This window comes from Cetorhinus maximus, chromosome 7, assembly GCF_964194155.1.
Source record: "Cetorhinus maximus chromosome 7, sCetMax3.hap1.1, whole genome shotgun sequence".
Classification (NCBI taxonomy): Eukaryota; Metazoa; Chordata; class Chondrichthyes; order Lamniformes; family Cetorhinidae; genus Cetorhinus; species Cetorhinus maximus.
Genome location: NC_135885.1, coordinates 58688330 through 58710910, shown reverse-complemented (window position 1 = coordinate 58710910; position 22581 = coordinate 58688330). Strand labels below are relative to the sequence as shown.

Sequence of the window (22581 nt, the reverse complement as noted above, 5' to 3'; positions counted from 1 at the left end):
GATTTTGAACATCTCTATCAAATCTCCTCTTAGTCTTCTTCTCTTCAAAGAGAACAGTCCCACCATCTCCAATCTATCCTTATAGCTGAAGTTTCTCATCCCTGGCTGGAACCATTTGTATTTTTTTTTGTTTTTGTTTGTGTAGTTTTTTTTTTGTGTTCCATACCTTTAAAATTGGCTGACAAATTTGCCCATTTATCCCCTCCTCACTGTTTACAGCTGTATATTTAAAAACAAACTCCCAACACCACAGCTCCCCCTCTGTCTCTCAATTCAAGCCAAACAGATTTAGTCATAGAACCATCTAGTTTATCCTATTTAGAACTGTAACATCATCCTTGATCAGTACTGCAGTACTGGCTCCTCTTTTTCCATCTCTGTCATTCCTGAATATTTGGTAACCAAGAATATTAAGAGCACATTTCTGGCCATGTTTGAGCCAAGCCTCTGTTACAGTAGGTACATCATAATCCCATGAAACAATATGTGCCTGCAGCTCACCAACTTATTAGTTACGCTACAGACATTAACATGCTTACAGTTGCTTTTGCTATTTTGCCCAATCTGGCCCCTTGAATTATTGGGATATTTCTGATCTTTTGTCGTTTATATCTGTCTGTCCTCTGATCTCAATTCTGCTATTTTCAGGTTGCCCTCCCCTTGCCAAATTACTCTAAATCCCCCCCCCAACAGTACGAGATAACCTAACATACGGAGATATCATAATAAATGATGAGATGGATTTGAAGGAGCTTTTAAGGAGGAGAGTAGTAGTAGCGGGGCAGAGAGGTTTACAGAGGGAATTCCAGAGTTTAGGACCTAGGCAGCTGCAAGCATGGTTGTCAATGGTGGAGCAAATAAAACGGGATGTGCAAGAGGCCTGAATTAGAGCAGCACAAAGATCTTGGAGGGTTGTGGGACTGGAGGAGGTTACAGAGATGGGGAGGGATGTGGCTGTGGATGGACTTGAAAACATGAATGACAATTTTAAAATTGAGGTGTTGCCTGAACTGGGACCATTCTAGGTCAGTGAGCAAAGGGGTGGTGAGTGAACGGCACTTGGTGCAAGTTAGGATATGGACAGCAGAGGTTTGTATGGACATAAGTTTATGGAGGGTAGAAGATGGAGGATTGCCCAGGAGAGTGTTGGAATAGTCAGATGTAGAGGTAGCAAAGACATGAATAAGGGTTTCAGCAGCAAATAAACAGAAGGGGTCGGAATCGGGTGGTATTATGGAGGTGGAAGTAGGCGGTCTTTGTGGTGGCACAGATGTGTGATCAGAAGCTCTTCTCGGTTGAGGGTGGCGGGGGGGGGGATGGAATATGATATCAAGCCTGCCAATGATCTGACTGAGCCTCAAACAGTTGCCTGGGAGAGTTGATGGAGTCGGTGGCATGGGAGCAAAGTTTGCTGGGGGGTATCTGAAGGTAATGGCTTCCCAAAATTTAATTGGGGCAAATTTCTGCTCATCTAATTCTGCACGTCGGACGAACAATTTGACAATTTAGAGACATACATTGTTAAACATGGGCAACTTTAAAATGATAGTCAAAAAAACATCTTCAGAAGATAACTGAGCAAGCTAGCTATAGAGCTATAACTTTTTTTTAATTCACTCATGGGATGTGGGCGTCGCTGACTAGGCCAGCATTTATTGCCCATCCCTAATTGCTCTTGAGAAGGTGGTGTGGTGAGCTTGAGCTGCCTTCTTGAAGCGTTGCAGTCCATGTGGTATAGGTACACCCACAGTGCAGTTAGTAAGGAAGTTTCATGATTTCGACCTGGCAACAGTGAAGGAACAGCAATATATTTCTAAGTCAGGATGGTGTGTGGCTTGGAGGGGAACTTCGAGGTTGTGGTGTTTACGTGCATCTGCTGCCCTTGTTCTTCTAAATGGTTGCAGTCACGGGTTTGAAAGATGCTGTCTAAGGAGCTTTGGTGAATTTCCACAGTGTACCTTGTAGATGGTACACACTGCTGCCGCTATGCGTCGATGGTGGAGGGAGTGAATGTTTGTGAATTGGGTGCCAATCAAGCGGGATGCTTTGTCCTGGATGGTGTCGAGCTTCTTGAGTTGTTGGAGCAGCACTGATCCAGGCAAGTTGAGAGCATTCCATCACACTCCTGTCTTGTGCCTTGTAGATGGTGGACAGGCTTTGGGGAGTCAGGAGGTGAGCTACTTGCCGCAAGATACCTAGCCTCTGACCTGCTTTTGTAGCCACAGTATTTATATGGCTCGTCTAGTTCAGTTTCTGGTTAATGGTAGCCCCCAGTACGTTGATAGTGGAGGATTCATTGTTGGTGATGCCATTGAATGCCATGGGGCGATAGTTAGATTCTCTCTTGTTGGAGATAGCCATTCCCTGGCACTTGTGTGGTGCGAATGTTACTTGTCACTTGTTAGCCCAAGCCTGGATATTGTCTAAGATTTGCTGTATTTGGACATGGACTGCTTCAGTATCTGAGGAGTTGCGAATGGTGCAGAACATTGGGCCTAGGTCACTACCCTAAAGAACTCCTGCAGTAATGCCCTGGAACTAAGATGATTGATCTCCAAAAACTACAACCATTTTTCTGTGTGCTAGATATGACCCCAAGCAATAGAGAGTTTTCCTCCTGATTCTCATTGAGTACAGTTTTGCTAGGGCTTCTTGATTGCATACATGGTTGAATGCTGCGTTGATCTCAAGGGCAGTCACTCTCAGCTCACCTGGAGATCAGCTCTTTTGTCCATGTTTGAACCAAGGCTGTAATGAGGTCAGGAGCTGAGTTGCCCTGGCAGAATCCAAACTGAGCATCAGTGAGCAGGTTATTGCTAAGCAAGTCCGCTTAATAGCACTGTTGATGACCCCTCTTCCATCGCTTTACTGATGATCGACAGTAGACTGATGGGCCGGTACTTGGCCGGGTTAGATTTGTCCTGCTTTTTGTGGACGGAACATCCCTGGACAATTTTCCCCATTGTAGCTAGATGCTAGTGTTGTAGCTGCACTGGAACAACTTTGCTACACAGTTTGCCTGCTTCCTGTGCTTTTTTAAAAATTTGTATGATGGAGAATGTTTAGTCCTAGTATTGCATTGCGGTGGCTAGCAGTGGTAATAAGAATTATTGCTTGGCCCATGATTTCTGTGACTTCTCATCTAGACTTCCATCTGTCATATAGTCTGGCTGTGGTGCTCCAGTGTAGTGTATCATGCATTATCACAAGGAATGCCTATAGTAAGTCTATTTATTTTATCTGGGACCGCATCTTCTGAACTGTTTGATGCCTTGATTTGCTTCTCACCTGACTCTTTGACCCCTGTCCACAAGAATATGCACAACCAATTCGGCTAGAAGTACAATAAAGCAGAATCTGTATTTGGTGTTGGCCTTTGCTCAGTGATAGCACTCTCACCTCTGAGTCAGGAAGTTATGGGCTCAATTTCCACATCAGATAGTTGAACACAACCCAGGCTGACGCCTATTGAAGTACTGAGGTAGTGCTGCACTATGGATATGCCATCTTTTGAATGTGACGTTAAGCTGCAGCCCAGTCTGCCTTCTCAGAAGGATGTAAATTATCCAACGATACTGTTGACAGAAGATCATGGGACGTCTTCCTGGCGTTCAGGCAAATATTTATCCCTCAACCTTTCATCACTAAAACAAATTACCTGGTCATTATTTCTGTGTTGTTAAGGGACCATGCTGTGCTCAAATTTGCTGTTATGCATCCTTTCATTGCAATTGTCATTGCACTTCAATGTACTTAATTGGCGGTAAAGCACTTTAGGCCATCCCAAGAATGAAAAGCACACTGTATAAATACAAGTTCTTTCTTCAAGTCACATTTTTCCTTTCTGCTATAGTCATTCACGTGATACTAACTGAAGGATAAGAATCCTTTGGGGGAGGTGGTGGCATAATGGTAATGTCACTGGACGTGTAATCCAGAGGCCCAGGCTAATGCTGGGGACAGAAGCCCAAATACTACCATGGCACCTATTGGAATTTACATTCAGTTGATAAGTCTGGAATATAAAAAATTAATCTCAGTAATGGTGACCACAATAACTATCATTGACTGTGGTAAAAACTCATCTGGTTCACTAATGGCCTTACTTTGTTTGGTCTATATGTGACTCCAGACCATGAGCAAGCCATTCAGTTCAAGTGGAATAAGGGATAGGTAACAAATGCTGGCCTTGCCGACAATGCCCACACCCCATGAAAGAATTTTAAAATCCTGAATTTCCTTGAATTCTTGGTGAACTGGAGGCATTATCAGGATGCCTAAGAGCAAGCAGGTTGGAAATTGGGCAGGGACCTGTTAATTTCAGGTTATATTTTCTTTTTGGATGTGTCAGTTTTCTTGGTGGCGGGGAAATGTGATTTCTACATCAAATTCCAACCCCTCACCCCATCCCCCGTTGCTCCTGATGTCACAGATGGTGGCAAGACTGCCACGGCGTAATGCAGTCTCATGGAAATTTGCTCCATTTCTGCTTCTGCTACTCCCATCATACTATACCTGCATGAATTAGCCATACAGTTCTGCCATGTAATAGAATTGGGGCACACTGCATTTAGGAAGTTGGTTTCCTCATGGCAAAGTGATATCAGCCTTTCACTGAAAGGATCAAGTTTTGTTGAATATTTCCACGTTTTTCTTGATTTGTTGACACTCCTCCCCAGTTGCTTTTTCCATCACTAATATCTTGCTTGCTACCTAGTATTGGGCCAGCTGTGCTACTACTGGAATGGTCTTCCCCCATGACTTTAATCAAATGTCCCATTCTTGAAAATCAGGAGAAATTTGGGTGCTGGGTGCAGTGGATTCGAGCCATGCTCCATCATGGTAATGGCATCGGAATAAGAATGCGGACTTTTGGGTCGAATCTATTTTCTTTTCCTTTTGTTTCTCAGCCATAATGTGGCCTGATGTAGAAATCAAGAACAAGAAATTAAACCTTAACAGAATGCTTAAGGAAATGGTTATGGGAAAGTGCAGATTATGGAAAAGTGACAATTTGGAATTACTCTCACATGTCTAAATTGAAAAGATTAACAGTCTGTAGCCTTGTTGAATGTGATTGTATTCAGAAAGTTAGACTGTGAATAATGAGACTCAATGGAATAAGTTTTCCGCTTTCCAGCAGGAGGTAAAACTGAAACTGTGAATTGGCCATCTAGCAAAATCACCTTTCATTTCAATTGAAATTGGTGGAAATTGGGCGATTTCTGCATCGTGGCTGGTCCACGATGCCAATTTTACATCTGGGTGGCAAGCTGAAAATCTACCCCTTTTTTTTGTTTTCCACAGCAACATGCTGCAGAAGTCAGTCAACTCACAAATGCCTTAAAGGAGAAGATAAAAGAAAACAAGAGACTTAAATCCTCCTTTGACACATTAAAGGAATTAAATGACTCCATGAAAAAACAGGCAAGAACTATTTTGTAAAGCTTATATTACCATAATATGGTTGTGTCTCAACTGGTACAGCTATAGAGAGTTACTTGCCTCAAGTCATTGAATATAGTGACTGTTTCCAGACCAGGGAAAACCTTTTGTGTATTGCAGGTGCATTCAAGTTAGTTAGATCCTTCATGAGTCAGGGCAATATGTGAATGAAGACTTTTTAATTTCCTTTAATCTTAATTGTTTCTCCTTCCCCTTGGGTGTTGCACTGTCAAAAAATACAAAATCAGGGGAAAAGCATGAACGTCTGTGTACAACCATATCCTATCTGAAGTTACAATATCACAAAAAACTTACTTTATTTTTTCCCTATTTGACACCTTTGTGAGACCATGTGGAAAGAACAAATATTGTGGAATGGAACAAAAACAAAATTGTGTACTTCATGCATCATGTACATGTTACTTCCTTCCCTGGCTAGTTGCTCAGGCTGGACCATATTGTACAAACATTGAATGTACTGAGCTGATCTTCAAAACCATACCCAATCCATCAGCAAAGTCACTTATTTTCACTTTCACTACATCAACCTCCGCTCCTACTTTACCTTCCACTGATGTTGAACCCCTGTCCACTTGCCTTAGCTCTAGACTCCAACTTTCCAGTGCCCTTCTTACCAGACTGTCAACTTTCATCCACCACAAATTCCAAACTGATGAAAGCTCTGCTATCTGCAACTTGTCCTACACTAAATCTAACTTATCTATCAAGCTTGCTGACCTTCCCTGTTCCCAATTATCAAATTTAAAATTATTCTCATTAATAGCTTTTTCCCATCTTATCTCTGCAAACCTCTTCTGCTTAATTTACTGAATGTTGTTGAGCAGGTCATAGAAGTTTTTTATGCTTCAGAATGCAATTTCAAATGAGTAATGATGATAATGTTCAGATGAATAGGTAGACGTATAGTCAACAGTTGACTTGTGAACATTGAATGTTGGCCTTATGTTGGAGATTTAGTTCTAACAAGCTATTATTTTGAGTAACCTACAGACTAAATGTCAAAAAATGAACTTTTGTTAAAAACCATACTGCTTAGGAGCTTGTTAAAGTTAGTGAATTATTATGTTGGCGGGTTGATTCCAACAAATATCAATGTGACGAATTGCATTAAATGGTGTGATCTGCTATCATTATAACCCAATTGTCACCATGCTTCTTTGTCACTTCAGTACTGTTCTGTCTGGCAGTGGTATAATGGCTGTTCAATAGGCATTGGTTTATTTCACTTCAATGGAGCAGTCTGTTAATTTGACTGAACGAGTCTGAACTATAGATCAAGGAAACAAACCATTCTGGCTCTGCACAGGCATTAAAGTAGAATTTTCCTTCTTTGGCGCTTGACACGTTTGCTGATAACGCATTGGAAAACAGCGCATCACTAGCCCATGATTTTTTACAATTAAAATTAAATGGCAGAAAGTCATAAATTTAGGTGCTCATTTTCCTAGGTGTGTTAAAGTGGAAATTCCCTCCTTAACTTCCCTCATGCGCCCTTCCCACCCACCATTTATAAACAGTAAATGTACATTTATCTGTTTCAAACAATATAAATGAATGTTATCTACTTAAAACTGTGAAGCACTAGCTTCCAATGCAGAAATACTAGATTAACATATGTCTTTTAATGCTGATGCTGCTGGTGATATTTTTCAGATTAATGATGTAAAGCAACAGAATGAGAAGTTGGAAACTCAGGCCAAAAAGGCGCAAAATCGTTTAGAAAACCTGCAAGTGAGTTTTAAATAACTGTAGAAAATGTTGCGAAATCTATTGAAGATATAAAGTTATGAAAAGGACATTTTGTCCTCTCTCCCCCACCTTTTCTCCCCTCCCCTTCCCTAACCCACACCTCAAGTGTAGGTGTTCCCCTTTTCCCTCAGAGACCCTCCCCGCACTCAAGTTCGTGACACCAGATTCACAAATGTATGGCTTGAACAGAATGACCAGCGAGACAAGTTTCTTCTAATAATTCACAATTGCTTTATTGAATCACCCACAACCCCGCAGTAAAAAACCCCAAAATTTAAAACAACCTGTTCCCAGTGCCCGACACGAAGTCACCACGACGCGGGCTTAAACTTTCAAAAATGCTAACTCCACACAAAGTCCCCACGATTCGGCTTAAACTTAAAAAAACACAAGCAAAACGCCACGTCTTTTCCTGAAACCTGAAGAAAAAGCCCTCAGGCCAGTGTCATCAAGGTATGACTGAAACAAATTACAAGGTACCGGCTAAAAAACACCAAGTTTTCACCAAAACCTTCACATAACCCTCAGTCCAATATCTCAATGATTTGGCTGAAATTTACAATCCCCAACACGGCTGGTCTGTCCGGTGTTGACTGTAAGCCTGAGTCTAGGTGACCATACTCGAACTTCTTCTGACTGCAGCCCAAAACCTTCAGGCTAAAAACACTTACAATCCCCCAACATGGCTGGTCTGTCTGGTGTAGAATGTAGGCCTGAGTCAAGATGACCAGTCCTAACCCTCCTTCCAACTGCAGCTGAGACACTCAGATCTGCTCTTCTGATATAATAATTTAACTGAGACATATCAAAACACATTTCCTGTTGTTCCAATGACCATTTAGTTGATTCCAAACAAAGTCCAGCCAAATGTCATCAGCTTCTGCTGGTTGAAACAATACAGGGTTTCCCATGGAAGATATATCCAGATGAATATTATCAGTTCTCATTGTATGAGCAATCCTCCTGCTGTTTGTGGTACAGTAACAGCACCTGTCTCCAAAGTTAATGAGGGTTTGAATGACCCTATTGCAGTACTATTGTCTGTGGTGCAGACCTTAGTTGCATAATTCCTTGAGTGAATTGCATTGATGATATGTCCTTTGTGCCATTGTATTGGGTAATCGGGCTTCTTTGGTTGCATTAGTCAATGTCCAAACCCTTTTGATGAGTCTCTGGGTTTTTACTAAATGTCCGAATTAACTCCTTGCTGCCCAGCCCTGTATTGCTGACTACAGCTTATCTTATTGTAATTAATACTTCTAATTATGAGATCAAAACACATCCATGGGTTTGAAATAATGGCAGGATTTTTCCCTTGTCGGGTGGGCTCAGGAGTGGCTGTGAAACCGACCGCCGCCCGCGATTGGGCCCTGACCGCAATTTCACACTGGCAGGCTAATTAAAGCCCACCAGCGGCTCTGCATTGGCTGGGATGGGCCGATGGGGGTGGGGGCCTGTCGGACACTGGGTCCAATGGCGACCTGGTGGCCGGATTAAAAACGGCCCAGGCAGCCCCAGAAAGGCTGCCAGGGAAGGACTTCTGTATGCTGTTCTAACGATGGACTCGAGTGCGGCTGCAAATGCCAGGCAGGAGGGCAGGTTAGGTGGGCACTCGGCCCCCTGTTATTCTGATGAGTGCTTTGCTGCCCTCATGGAGGAGATGGCTGCCAGGAGGGGCACTCTTGTCCCTAGAGACGGGAGGAGGAGGCCTCTGCGCCTCACCAAGAGGGCATGGGAGAAAGTGGCGGCCTAGGTGAGCAGTCATGACGCGGTGCGGCACACCTGGGTGCAGTGTCGGAAACACTTCAATGACCTGCTGTGCTCACGAACAGTGAGTACCATGTTGGCATGGGTCAGTGCGCACAAGTATTGAGGTGTGGCCATCCCCCCGTGGACCTCGGGTGCTAGAGTCTGAGTGCCAAATGTCAATGTCACCGGAGCTGGCCAAGTGGGTGAGCCCTGGCTGCTTGGACTGAGTGTCTTGCGGCTCGAGGCCCACAACTCGGATGTGCCCTGCCAGGTGCTCCTCAGCTGGGGTTGGCCAAGCTGCAATGGCGCTGCAGGTAGAGAGCGGGCTAATCAATGCTTCTCTGTACTTTCAGAAGACCAGCCATTACCAAGACGAGAGGGCATGTACAGGCGGTGGCCCGCCCAACCTCCTGCGGCTTAGCAGGTTCGAGCAGGGCACCCTCAAGCTCGGGAGCCAGCACGTTCCCATGCAACCGGACGTGGAGAGGTGGGAGTGCCAGATGAATGTAAGAGCGCCATGCACAGAGGTGAGACTTTTGGATTGTGGAACCATTCTAGTGTAGTCTCTTCATCGCTGTGAGCCTCAAACCTGGAGTCCCCATTGACCATTGGAAGATGATGGCACCATGATGCTGATCTCCATTGTCCCACCAGGGTGCCTGGCATGCACAGTGACAGTGTGATGACTTAAACTGATGACATGTCCTCCTTCTCCCTTTTAGGTTCGCCAGCAGGCATTCGATCTGCAGACCGCGAAGGGCCACAACGGACACTGAAGGACCACAGGGTATCATTTTTACCCGCTTTCTGAAGCAGGCACCAGCGCAGATACCAGCACTTTGGTGGCATTAGAGCAGCGGCTAGTATCTCGGTGCACATTGGTGAGGGAACTTCACAGTCTCTTGAGGTGAAGGCAGAAGCAGAGTGTGCTCAGATCGACGGCATTTGGAAGACTGCTGGGAACCAGGACGATGCTCAGTCGAAGGCTGATGATGAGCCTCTGGAGTCACCCAGATGCTGGATGTCCAGCGAGATGTGCGGGAGGATCTGGCCGAGATCCATAAGGGTCTGCGTGCCATGGTCTCCATGATGGAGGGGTCCATGCAGAGTGTGAGCACTGCGCTGACCGTCATGGATGAGCACACTGCCTCCTCCATTGGGAGATTGGCGACTCTCATGGAGAGGCAGCTCCATGGATAGAACCAGGGGTTCCTGGGGTTGCGCTCAAACATGCAAGCCCTCACACAGACACTGACTTCAGGTGGTCAGTGTCGGTGTGGGAGATGGATGAGGCACCCAGTATCCCAGCAAGGTGTCCATCCATCAAGGATGTGCAGGGAGGTCCCGATCAACCTCACATTGGCACACGAGCTTCCTATTGTCTCTATGGGCTCCTCTCAGGGTGCTCTGGATGATGGCAGCAGCTCCTCCACCCCTCCATCAGTGACCATAGCATCTGATGAGGCTGCGGCGACTGGGGAAATGCCAGGCATGGCACTAGCCGCTCCCTCCCAAGAAGTGCCAGCACAGGCTCCAATGGCCAGAGGATGACCGCCAAAGTCATCAAGGCCAACAAGGCAGCACAATCAGAAGACTGTTTCCAATGCCGGTGCCAGCGAGGGGGGAGCACTTAGACGTAGCACTTGCAAACGTAAATTAAAGGCACCATGAGCACAAGAGGGACAGGTCACGGGTGATTTTACGTTCATTTCTGTTTACTTTATCTATACTGGTCTGGGATTGAAGACCAGACACATTTATGTAAATAGTTTTGAAGTGTCATAAGGAGACAGATTTTGTTGTTGTAGTCATGGCCTTCACCTTTTTATTTTATAGGTCAGGGTACGCCAGTATGTAACACCGGACATAAGTGGCTCAGAACTTTGTTGCACAGGCACTGAGTGTTCCTTGTGTTCAAATGAAAGGGTCCTTTCAGACATCTGGGATGGAGGAGGCAACCTGGCATGCGTTCGAAGTTGATCTTTGATAGCCTAGCTGAAGGAGCGTTGGATCAAGGCGTCCTTGCCTCCCTGGAGGTTACTGAGATCTGGCCCCACGCCCTCAACATTCTCCTCACCGTCCTCATCTTCGGACTCACTACTGGACTCATCATCTGTGGCCTATGCAGCTGCATCAAGATCCCCTTTCCCCAGTGGGTCCCCCCTTACCAGTGCCAATTCTGGAGAGTGCAGCATGCAAACACAATCAGTGACACCCGCTCTGGGGGATAATATTGTAGTGCTTCCCCTGCACGGCCCAGGCATCAGAAGTGCATCTCGAGAAGACCTATGGTCCTCCCAACCACCGCCCTTGTGGAGGCTCATATTGTAACACTTCTCTGCTTCTGTTCTTGGGTGGCGGAGAGGTGTCAATGGATAGTCCTTGACACCCAGCAGCCATCCATCCAGTCCAGCTGGAGCACTGAAGAGCCCCGGCACTTAGGAATGTCTCAGGATGTACGCGTCATGGGAGCTGCCAAGGTACCTTGCTCATCTTCGGACTCATCATCTGTGGCCCGTGCAGCTGCGTCAAGATCCCGTTCCTCCAGAATCTACAGGCTGAGGATATGGGGTAGACCATTTAGGACTGAGATGAGGAGAAATTTCTTCACCCAGAGAGTGATGAGCCTGTGGAATTCGTTACCACAGAAAGTAGTTGAGACCAAAACATTGTATGCTTTCAAGAAGGAGTTAGATATAGCTCTTGGGGTGAAAGGGATCAAAGGGTATGGGGAGAAAGCGGGAGCAGGCTATTGAGTTGGATGATCAGCCATGATCATAATGAATGACGGAGCAGGCTCGAAGGGCCGAATGGCCTACTCCTGCTCCTAGTTTCTATGTAAACCTTGGCAGCAGGATAGTGGTGTCTTCAGCAGCCCCTTCCGCCTTGGACTTCCTGCTGGCACTGCGCCCCTTGTGCCTGCACCTCTCCCCCCACAGGCCCCTTCCCTGGAAGCTGCATTGGGACACCTGGCATCCACCACCTTCTGCCCCTCTCTTCCTCCTCAGAGGAGGAGCTACCAGCGGAAACCACAATCCCCATTACCAGGGTAAGGGAAGGCTGTCTGGTACCTGGAAGGGTCCACACAGTCTGAATCCTCTGGGGGCTTGGCAGACAGCAATTAGTCCTGAAATGAGGCCTGTAAATGCTAAGAATGAAGCCCAAACAGAGATGAAGCTGCCAAGTACCAATAAGCAACCAGCTGCAAACTTATCTCCAAAACTGCGCACTACTCACACTAGCAATGCTGCTGACCCTTTTTATCCCACCTTTGGATGAGGTTTGTGAAAATGTTGGCTGGCTGCCTGCCGTTTTACCCATGCGACGAGCAGAAAATCGCACGGACAAGGTAAAATCACAGTCAATTGGACTGTTAAGGGCCTTAAGTGGCTTGTTAATTAATGGCAGGCACTGCTCCGGCACCAGTGTGCCCCCACTGAGCAAAATATCGCGCAAGTGCACAATGATGTCGGGACACTCACCTGATGTCATCACTCGCTATTTTGCTCCCGATCAAGTTGCGTGTGCACTTGCCCACGGAACGAAAATTTCTGCCCTATGTTCTATAAATTTCCCAGTTGAAGGGGATTTCGGTCCTACATGAGGTATGAAGTTCTAATTTTGGAATAGTCAAAAAGAATTATTGTTATGAGTTCTCTCCAGTTGAATGACCAATAAATTAATAAGTTAAAATTGTAACTGACTTAAAAATTGCTTTCCAATTTTTCTATAATTGGTTATTTTCGCAACATTCTTTAGTACTCTGTGCCTCTACGGATAAAGCTCAGGATTGCATATGGTTTATTAACCGCGCTCTCAACTTGTCCTGCCACCTTCAATGATTTCTATACATAAACACCCAGGTCCCTTTACTCCTGCATCCCTTTATTTTCTGTTGCCTCTCTGCGATCTTCCTACCAAAATGACTCACTTCACACTTCTCTGCATTAAATTTCATCTGCCACTTGTCTGCCCGTTCCACCAACCTGTATGGCCTTTTGAAGTTCAAAACTATCTTCCTCATGGTTCACAGTACTTCCAAGTTTCGTATAATCCATAAATTTTGAAATTGTGCCCTGTATACCAAGTTCTAGGTCATTAATGTATTTCAGGAAGAGCAGGGATCTTAACACCAATCACTGGGGAACTTTATTATAAGCCTTTCTCCAGCCTGAAAAACAACCCTCCACCACTAATCTTTGTTTCCTGTCACTCAACCAATTTTGTATCCATGTTGCTCCTGTGCCTTTATTCCATGAGCTCTCCCTTCGCTCACAAGTCTGTTTGTGAGGCAGTTTATCAATTGCCTTTGGGATCCCATGTACATGATTGTAACTTGCACTTGTCAGCAAAATGGAAGATTTTTGATGATCTCTTAACATTGATATATATTGTACCCTATTTAAATATAATGGAATTTTTTAAATCTATAAGTACGACATGGTACTGCTCCCCATAGGAATATAGAGATAAAAAGGAAAATCTTGGAACTCTTCAGGCCAGCATTCTGTATTTTACTCGTAAAATGGACACTCAAACAAAATTAGTTACTGATTTCTTTTTTGTACAACACAACATATGCATTTAAGGGCATTTCTGCAAATTTAGTTCTATTTAACACAATTTGCATTCCTCAGCAAATTAAAAATCTTCAGGAAATCTTTATCAATGTTATTTGATTGGTACCATTTTTACCTGGATGGATATCCATGGAATAGCCCTTTAAAAGTATTTTACACCAATTAGTGCATCAAGCTATCCCTTTTAGTTCAACCATCCTTTGTGCTTAACATCTTGGAAATCTTTTTTAGAGTGGTGGGGGGCTATATGTTTTTGACTAACAATACATGGGTCAGTTCTGAGAGGGGCACAACCAGTGATTCTTCAAAACTTCTTTCACAAACCACTCTGCGGCCAGAAGCTCGTGACATCCTAACGTGCTTATGTAACTTGCACTCATGTTCTCGGTACTCCCTAACCTATGTAGCTTGAAAAGCTGTCCACCTGGAAAGAATCTAATCCTTAAGTTATTTGAAAAGTCTCAATCAAATCTGCTCAGAGTCTACTCTTTCCTCATGGAAAAACTTCAGCCTTAAAATTGCCTATAATTGAGGTTAAATTAATGGGCCTGTAATTTTCTGGTTCTGACCTTGTTAAATATTTGCATACTCTCTCCAGTATATGGGAACAATACTAGATTATATATGAGCTCATAAAACATAGTATTCGTTCTTTTTTGAACACCTCGGGTAAATGTCGTCAGCTCAACCTGTATTGAGATTCCTCATCCGACCTAGGTCTGTGTTCCCATACACTTTTGACACTTTCAGCATTAGCATCAGCAGTACGGGGTACCAGTGTGTAACTCAGCATCATCTTCTGCAGTGATGACAAACACAAAGTAACAATTTAAAAGCTTTACTGTATAATAAGACTCCACCAAAATTTGTCCTGAAGAATGTTTCAATGCACCTATGTAATACTTAATGGCCCTCTAACTCTTCATATAACTGAAAAACACTTGGTCTTAGTGAACGCACTTAAGTAATTAACTGGCTGTAAAGTGTTTTGAGATATTCTGAGGACATAAAAGACACCATATAAATGCAGATTATTTTCTTTTTTTTAACCACAGCTATGTACTCATCATCTCCAGTGTTCTGTAAGCTTCTTTAATAACGACTTTCGTAGAATCATAGAATGGTTCCAGCACAGAAGGACACCATTCAGCTTGTGTCTGTGCTGAAGCAGCAATTCTCCTCATGCCACTCCTTGCCTTTTCCCCATAGCCCGGCAAATTTTTCCTTTTTAGGTAACGATCCAATTGCCTTTTGAAAGCCTGCATTGACACTGCCTCCACCACACTCACAGGCAGTGTATTCCAGATCCTAACCACTTGCTGTGTGAAAAAGTTTTTCCTCATGCCAGCATTGTTTCTTTTTGCCATGGGAACAGTTTCTCCCTATCTACTTTGTCCAGCCCCCTCATGATTTTCAGTATCTCTATCAAATCTTCTCTCAACCTTCTATTCCTCAAGAAGTCCTAACTTCTCCAGTCTTTCTAAATAACTGAAGTTCCTCATCCCTAGAACTATCCTCGCGAATCTTTTCTGCACCCTCTCTATAATGCCTTAACATCCTTCCTAAAGTGTGGTGCCCAGAAATTTATGCATACTCCAGTTGAGGCCAAACTAATGTTTTATACAGGTTTAACTTAACTTCCTTGCTTTTGTATTATATGTCCCTATTGATAAAACTCAGGATGTGTTATTAGCCACTCTCTCAGCCTGTCCTGTCACCTTCAATGATTTATGTACGTATACACCAAGGTCCCTCTGCTCCTGCATCCCCTTTAGGATTGTACCCTTTATTTTATATTGTCTCTCTGCGTTTTACCAAAATGAGTCACTTCACACTTCTCTGTATCAAATTTCATCTGACACTTTTCCACCCATTCTAACAACCAGTCCATGCCCTTTTGAAGTTCTACACTATCCTCCTCATGGTTTACATTACTTCCAAATTTTATACTATCCACAACTTTTGAAATTGTGCCCTGTACATCAAGGTCCAAGTCATTGATATATTTCAGGAAGAGCAGGAGTCTTAACACCAATCCCTGGGGAACTCCGCTATAAACCTTCCTCCAATCTGAAAAACAAACCTTCACCTGCTCTTTGTTTCCTGTCACTCAACCAATTTTATTCCACGAGTTCTATCTTTGTTTACAAGTCTTTCGTGAGGTACTTTATCAAATGCCTTTTGGAAGTCCATGTACATGATTATAACTTGCACTTTTCAGCAAAACAGTTTTACTGTATTGCAGCAAATGTGCTGACAAAATGAAGATAGGAAAGCTAGTTGTGAGGAGGATACAAAGAGTCTGCTAAGGGATATAGGTAGATTAAGTTAGCGGGAAAAAATTTGGCAGATGGAGTATAATGTGGGAAAATGTGAGGTTGTCCACTTTGACAGGAAGAGTAGAAAAGCAGAGTATTTAAATGGAGAGAGACTGCAGAATACTGCAGTACAGAGGGACCTGTATGTTCTTATACATGAATCACAAAAAGACAGCTTGCAGGTACAGCAAGTAATTAAGAAGGCAAACGGAATGTTGGCCTTTATTGCAAGGCAGTAGGAGCATAAAAGTAGGGAAATCTCGTGACAACTGTTCAGGACATTGGTCAGATCACACCTAGAACACTCTGCAGTTTTGGCCACCTTACTTAAGGAGGGACATACATGAATTGGATGTAGTTGAAAGATTTACTAGGCTGATTCCTGGGATGAAGAGGTTGTCTTGTGAGGAAAAGTTGAACGGGTTGAACCTATTACTCATTGGAGTTTAGAAGAATGCGAGGTGATCTTAATGAAACATATAAGACTGCAGTGGTTCAAGAAGGTAGCTCACCACCACCTTCTCAAAGGCAATTATGGATGGGCAATAAATGTGGCCATGCCAGTGATGTCCACATCCCATGAATGAATAAAAAAACATATAAGAACCTGAGGCTGCTTGACAGGGTAGATGCTGAGAGGATGTTTTCCTTCATGGGGGAATCTAGGATTAGGAGGCACAATTTCAAAATAAAAGGTCTCCCATTTATGACAGAGATGAGGAGAAATTTCTTCTCTCCTTCAGAGGATTGTTAGTGTTTGGAATTCTCTCCCCCAGCAAGCAGTGGAGGCTGTATCATTGAATATACTCAAGGTAAGTTGGGCAGATTTTTGATTGACAAGGGGGTCGAGAGTTATGGGGGACAGGCAGGAAAGTGGATTTAAGGCCACATCAGATCAGCCACGATCCTATTGACTGGCAGAGCGGGCTCAATGTGCTGAATGACCTAGTCCTGCTTCTATTTCTTAGTTCTTTTGTTTACCCTCATCGACGCTCTCTGTTACCTCATCAAAAAACTCCGGCAAGTTAGTTAAACGTGATTTGCCCTTAACAAATCCTCACTATCTTTACTTAATCAATCCACATTTGCCCAGGTGACTATTTATTTTGTCCCAAATGATCATTTCTAAAAGCTTCCCCAGCATCAAAGTTAAACTGACTGGCCTGTAATTGCTGGGCTTATTTTTACACCCTTTTTTGAACAAGGGTGTAACATTTGTAATTCTCCAATCATTCAGAATCACCTCTGAGCATAAGGAGATTGGAAAATTATGGTTGTACCACTGAGTTTCCTTTCTCACTTCCTTAGTACCCTTGGTTGCATTTTGCCCAGCCCTGCTACCTTATCAATTTTATGTACAGAGCGCCTATCCAGCACCCCTTCCTTATCAATTTTAAACTCTTCAAATATCTGAATTACCTCCTCTTTCACTGTGAGCTGGGCAACATCCTCTTCTTTGGTAAAGACTGGTGCAAAGTATTTATTTACTACCTAAATAAGCCAAACCCCCTGCCTCCATGTGTAAATCCCTCTTTGGTCCTTAATCGGCCCGACACCTCCCCTTAACCCCCCTTTTTACTATTTATATGCCTGTTGAAGACATTTGGATTCCATTTATGTTAGCTGCCCGCCTCTTCTCATGTTCTCTCTTTGCTTCTCTTATTTGCATTTTGAATTCTCCTCTGAACCTTCTTTATTCAGCCTCGTTCTCAGTTGTATTATCCACTTCATACCTGCCTTAGCACACTTTTTCAGCTTCATCTTAATTTCCGTATCTTTCATCATCCAGGGCATTCTGGATTTCTTTGCCCTATCTTTCTTTGTGGGAACGCACTTTGACAATGCCTAAACTATATCTTCTTTAAAGGCAGTCGATTGTTCAGTTACAGTTTTGCCTGTCAGTACTTGATTCTATTTTATCTGAGCCAGATCCATTCTTACCCCATTGAAATAAAAGCAACATTTTTTTTATTATTCATTCATGGGATGTGGCGTTGCTGGCCCTCGAGAAAGTGGTGATGAAGTGCTATCTTGAACCGCTGCAGCCCATGTGGAATAGGTACAACCACAGTGCTGTTAGGGAGGGAGTTCTGGGATTTTGACCCAATGACAGTGAAAGAACGGCGATATATTTCCAAGTCAGGCTGGTGAGTGGCTTGGAGGGAAACTTCCAGGTGGTGGTCTTACCATCTGTCTGCTGCCCTTGTCCTTCTAGATGGTAGTGGTCATGGGTTTGGAAGGTGCTGTCTAAGGAGGCTTGGTGAATTCCTGCAGTGCACCTTGTAGATGGTACACACTGCTGCCATTGTGCGTCAGTGGTGGAAGGAATGAATGTTTGCGGATAGGGTGCCAGTCAAGAGGGCTGCTTTGTCCTGGATGGTGTCAAGCTTCTTGGTGTTGTTGGAGCTGCACTCATCCAGGCAAGTGGAGAGTTTTCCATCACAATCCTAACTTGTGCCTTGTTGATGGTGGATAGGTTTTGGGGAGTCTGGAGGTGAGTTACCTACCACAGGATTCCTAGTCTCTGACCTGCTCTTGTAGCCACAGTATTTATATGGATGGTTCAGTTCAGTTACTGGTTAATGGTAAACCCCAGGATGTTGATAGTGGGGGCATCAGTAATGCCATTGAATGTCTTGGGCAATGGTTAGATTCTCTCTTCTTGGAGATGGTCATTGCCTGGCACTTGTGAGGCGCGAATGTTACTTGCCACTTATCAGCCCAAGCCTGGATATTGTCCAGGTCTTGCTGTATTTAGACATGGACTGCTTCAGTATTTGAGGAGTTACAAATGGTGCCGAACATTGTTCAATTGTCAGCGAACATCCCTACTTCTGACCTTATGATGGAAGGAAGGTCATTGATGAAGCAGCTGAAGATGGTTGGGTCTAGGACACTACCCTGAGGAACTCCTACAGCGATGTCCTGGAACTGAATTGATTGACCTCCAACAACCACAACCATCTTCCTTGGTGCTAGGTATGACTCCAACCAGTGGAGAGTTTTTCCCCTGATTCCCATTGACTCCAGTTTTGCTAGGGCTCCTTGGTGCCACACTCTGTCAAATGCTGCCTTCATGTCAAGGGCAGTCATTCTCACCTCACCTCTGGCGTTCGGCTCTTTTGTCCACGTTTGAACCAAAACTTTAATGAGGTCAGGAGCCAAGTGGCCTTGGCGGAACCCAAACTGAGCATCAGTGAGCAGGATATTGCTAAGCAAGTGCCGTTTAGTAGCACTGTTGATGGCACCTTCCATTACTTTACTGATGGAGAGTAGACTGATGGGGTGGTAATTGGCCGGGATGCGGATGCTGGAAATCTGAAATAAGAACAGAAAAAGAAACTCTGAAGAAGAGTCATACGGACTCAAAATGTTAACTCTGTTTCTATCTCCACAGTTGCTGCCAGACCTGCTAAGTTTCTCCATTTTCTGTTTTTATTTCTTACCCCATTGAAGTTGGCTTTTCTCCAGTAACAGTTGTCCTGTCCTTCCCTATAGCCAATCTAAACCTTATGATACAATGATCACTGTCCCCTAAATGTCCCCGAATGACACTTGATCCACTTGGCCCACCTCATTCCCAAGAACTAGGTCCAGCAATGCCTCCTTTCTTGTTGGATTGGAAACATGTTGCTGTAGAAAATTCTCCTAAACATACTGTAGGAACTCATGACCCTCTCTGCCCGTTACTACAATCCCAGTTTATATTTGAATAATTAAAGTCCCCCATTATACTCTACGGTTCTTGCACTTCACTTCTCTATATTCCTTTCAAATGTGTTCCTCTACATTTTTCCCACTAGTTGCTAGCCTATAGACTACACCAAGCAACGTACCTGCTGTAATTTGTTATTTAGCTCTAGCCAAATGGATTCTGTTCTTCAACCCTCTGGGACACCCTCTCTCTCCAGCACTGCAATGTTCTCCTTAATCAATACTGCCACCCCTCCCCCTTTCCTTTCTTTCCCATCTTCCCTGAACACTTGCATCCAGGAATATTTAACACCCAGTTTGGCCCTTTTTTGAGCCAGGTCTGTGTTTTCACCACAACAACATATTTCCACATGACTATCTACACCAATCTTATCTACCACAATCTGCATTCACATATGTGCACAGTAACCCTAATTTAGACTTTATTACTTCTTACTCTGAACCCACCTAATACCTTACTATTTCCAATTCTAGTACGGTCTGCCTCTCCCAATATTCTTTGCACCTTGGTATCCCTCTCTAGTATTACCTCCTGGTTCCAATATCCCTGCCAAATTAATTTAAACCCTCCCCAGTAGCACTAGCAAATTGCCCCATAAGGAAGTTAGCCCTGGCTCTGTTTGGGTTCAACCCACCGGTCTGTACAGGTCCCATCTCCCATCTCTTCTAGAACTTATCACAATGTCCCAAGAATCTAAAGCTCTCCCTCATGCATCATCTCTCCCGCCATACATTTTTCTGCTTATTATGACGTAGCCAATGGTAAAGACTGAGTTGTTCAAATCCCAGAGGGAAACTTGAAACAACTGTCATAACCCATTTTTGCAATTTGTATGTTTCGAGATGCAGGCTTTGAATTCAGTGATAAGAAGACCATCGAGTCTCGAGGTTTTTTTTTAATAAAACTAAATTAAACATTTATTAATACAAGAAAGATTGTAAACACATACATACATCTACAAAATTACTACTATAATAACTACAAATATTCCCTAATTAATCTGACTCTCAGCTAGACCCTGGTAAGGCAACAGTAAATCTCATAGATTTAAAGAGACACCTGGCAAAACACAACCTGGACAGTCGCATTCAAAATTAGTTTCTTTCAGCTGTAGATCCTTGCAGACAGCAGCTTGACGTTTCTCACACTTGTTGAATCTTAAAATGCTTCTGCCTTACCCACAACCTCCTTTCTCCTTTATACATATCTTTCTCTTTGAATGTAAATTTTCCATTGTATCACTAGGCTCTTAATTTTACTACTTCTAACAATAACATCCTTCCATTCCACCAATCTTATTAGTAAGCTGGAAAAAAAATAAACACATTGCTTGGCATCTTCTAGCTAGGTGCAAGATTTCGCCCATTCTTTTGAATGCATTATTTAAAATGCAAACTGCCCCTTGACACCTATGTTTCTAAACTTCTCCATGTTTATCTAATTACCATTTCAAACCTACTATTTTCTATACATCGAAGCCTCTAGTCCAGCTGGATTTAATCCAATTAAGACACACACACATACACACACACAAACACAGAGACCACTAAACTCTATTTTAAAAAATAATTTCCAATAACATAATAGACATTAATCTCTTCATGACACTGCTCTAACCTCCTATTTCTCTATTCACTGGCAGGCGGTACTGGCAGTGATCCAGAGCTTACTACTTTTGAGGTCCTGCTTGTTAATTTCCTATCTAGCAACCTAAATTCTGACTGCAGGGTCACATCCTTTGTTCTACCTATTTCATTGGTACCAATGCGGACCACGACTGCTGTCTGTTCACTCTCCTCCCTCAGGGTGCTCTGCAGCTGTTCAGTGACATCCTTGATCTGGCACCAAGAGGTAACATACCAACCTGGATTCACATCTGTGGCTGCAGAAATGCCTGTCTGGTTCCCTAACTATCGAACCTCCTATCACTATTGCTTTTCCAGTCGTCTTCATGCCTCCCTGTTCAGCTGAGCCAGTTGTGGTGCCGTTGACTTGGCTCTGGCTGCACTTCCCAAATTAACTATCACTTCCATCAGCACTCGTAACTGAATACTGATTGAAGGGTGAGATGCACTCAGGGGACTTCTGCACTACTTGCCTCCTTCTTCTTGACTGCCTGGTGGTCACCCATTCCCTCTCTCCCTGCACACTCTTAAGCAGCAGGATGACCACATCTATAAATGTGCTATCCACAAAGCTGTCAATCTCATGGGTGCACTGCAGTGACGCCAGCTGCTGCTCAAGCTCGAAAACCCGCTGCTCAAGCTGCTGCAGCTAATGACACCTCCTCCTCCCTCGGTGCTCTGCAGCTGTTCCTTGAGTGACATCCTTGATCTGGCACCAAGAGGTAACATACCAACCTGGATTCACATCTGTGGCTGCAGAAATGCCTGTCTGGTTCCCTAACTATCGAACCTCCTATCACTATTGCTTTTCCAGTGTTCTCCATGCCTCCCTGCACATGCTCCCTGAGCTAGTTGTGGTGCCATTGACTTGGCTCTGGCTGCACTTCCCAAATGAACTATCACTTCTATCAGCACTCATAACTGAATACTGGTTATCCAGGACACAGGAAATGCTCTGGAGTTTCCAAATGGAACAGATGTGCACTCCGATGGTCAGAGCTGCCCTGCCATTCCTCTACCTATTGATAATAAAACTTAGTACTTACAAAAAATTAAAGACTCACCAGCTATTCAATCCTCTTCTGTTGGCACTTAAATATTGGGAGGTTAATTGAAATGCTTCACTTAACCATTACCCCCCCCAAAAAAATTTCCCAGCTCCTTAAACTAATTTGATACCTTTGGAGAAAGGGAAAAAAAGCTACAATACTCACCAACCAATTAACTCACAGCCGCCTTGTGATGTCACGTTTTTATTTCTCTCTCACTTCAGTGATCCCGACTGATGTACACTCCTCACAGTCTGCTTCAGAGTGATCCTGACGTTCTACACATTGCTCCCAACCTGCTGTACTCTGCTCCCGCTCCGTTTCACAGTG

General features: G+C 43.8%; 1 protein-coding gene across 1 annotated transcript in view; it reads left to right on the top strand.

Moving 5' to 3' along the window:
- Positions 1–22581, top strand: part of ccdc138 (coiled-coil domain containing 138) — a 133777-nt gene that overhangs the window by 65139 nt on the left and 46057 nt on the right. The window contains exons 7-8 of the mRNA XM_078545557.1: positions 5308–5427; positions 7120–7197. Coding sequence (XP_078401683.1) covers positions 5308–5427; positions 7120–7197 — 198 coding nt within the window. The remainder of the gene's footprint in view (positions 1–5307; positions 5428–7119; positions 7198–22581) is intronic.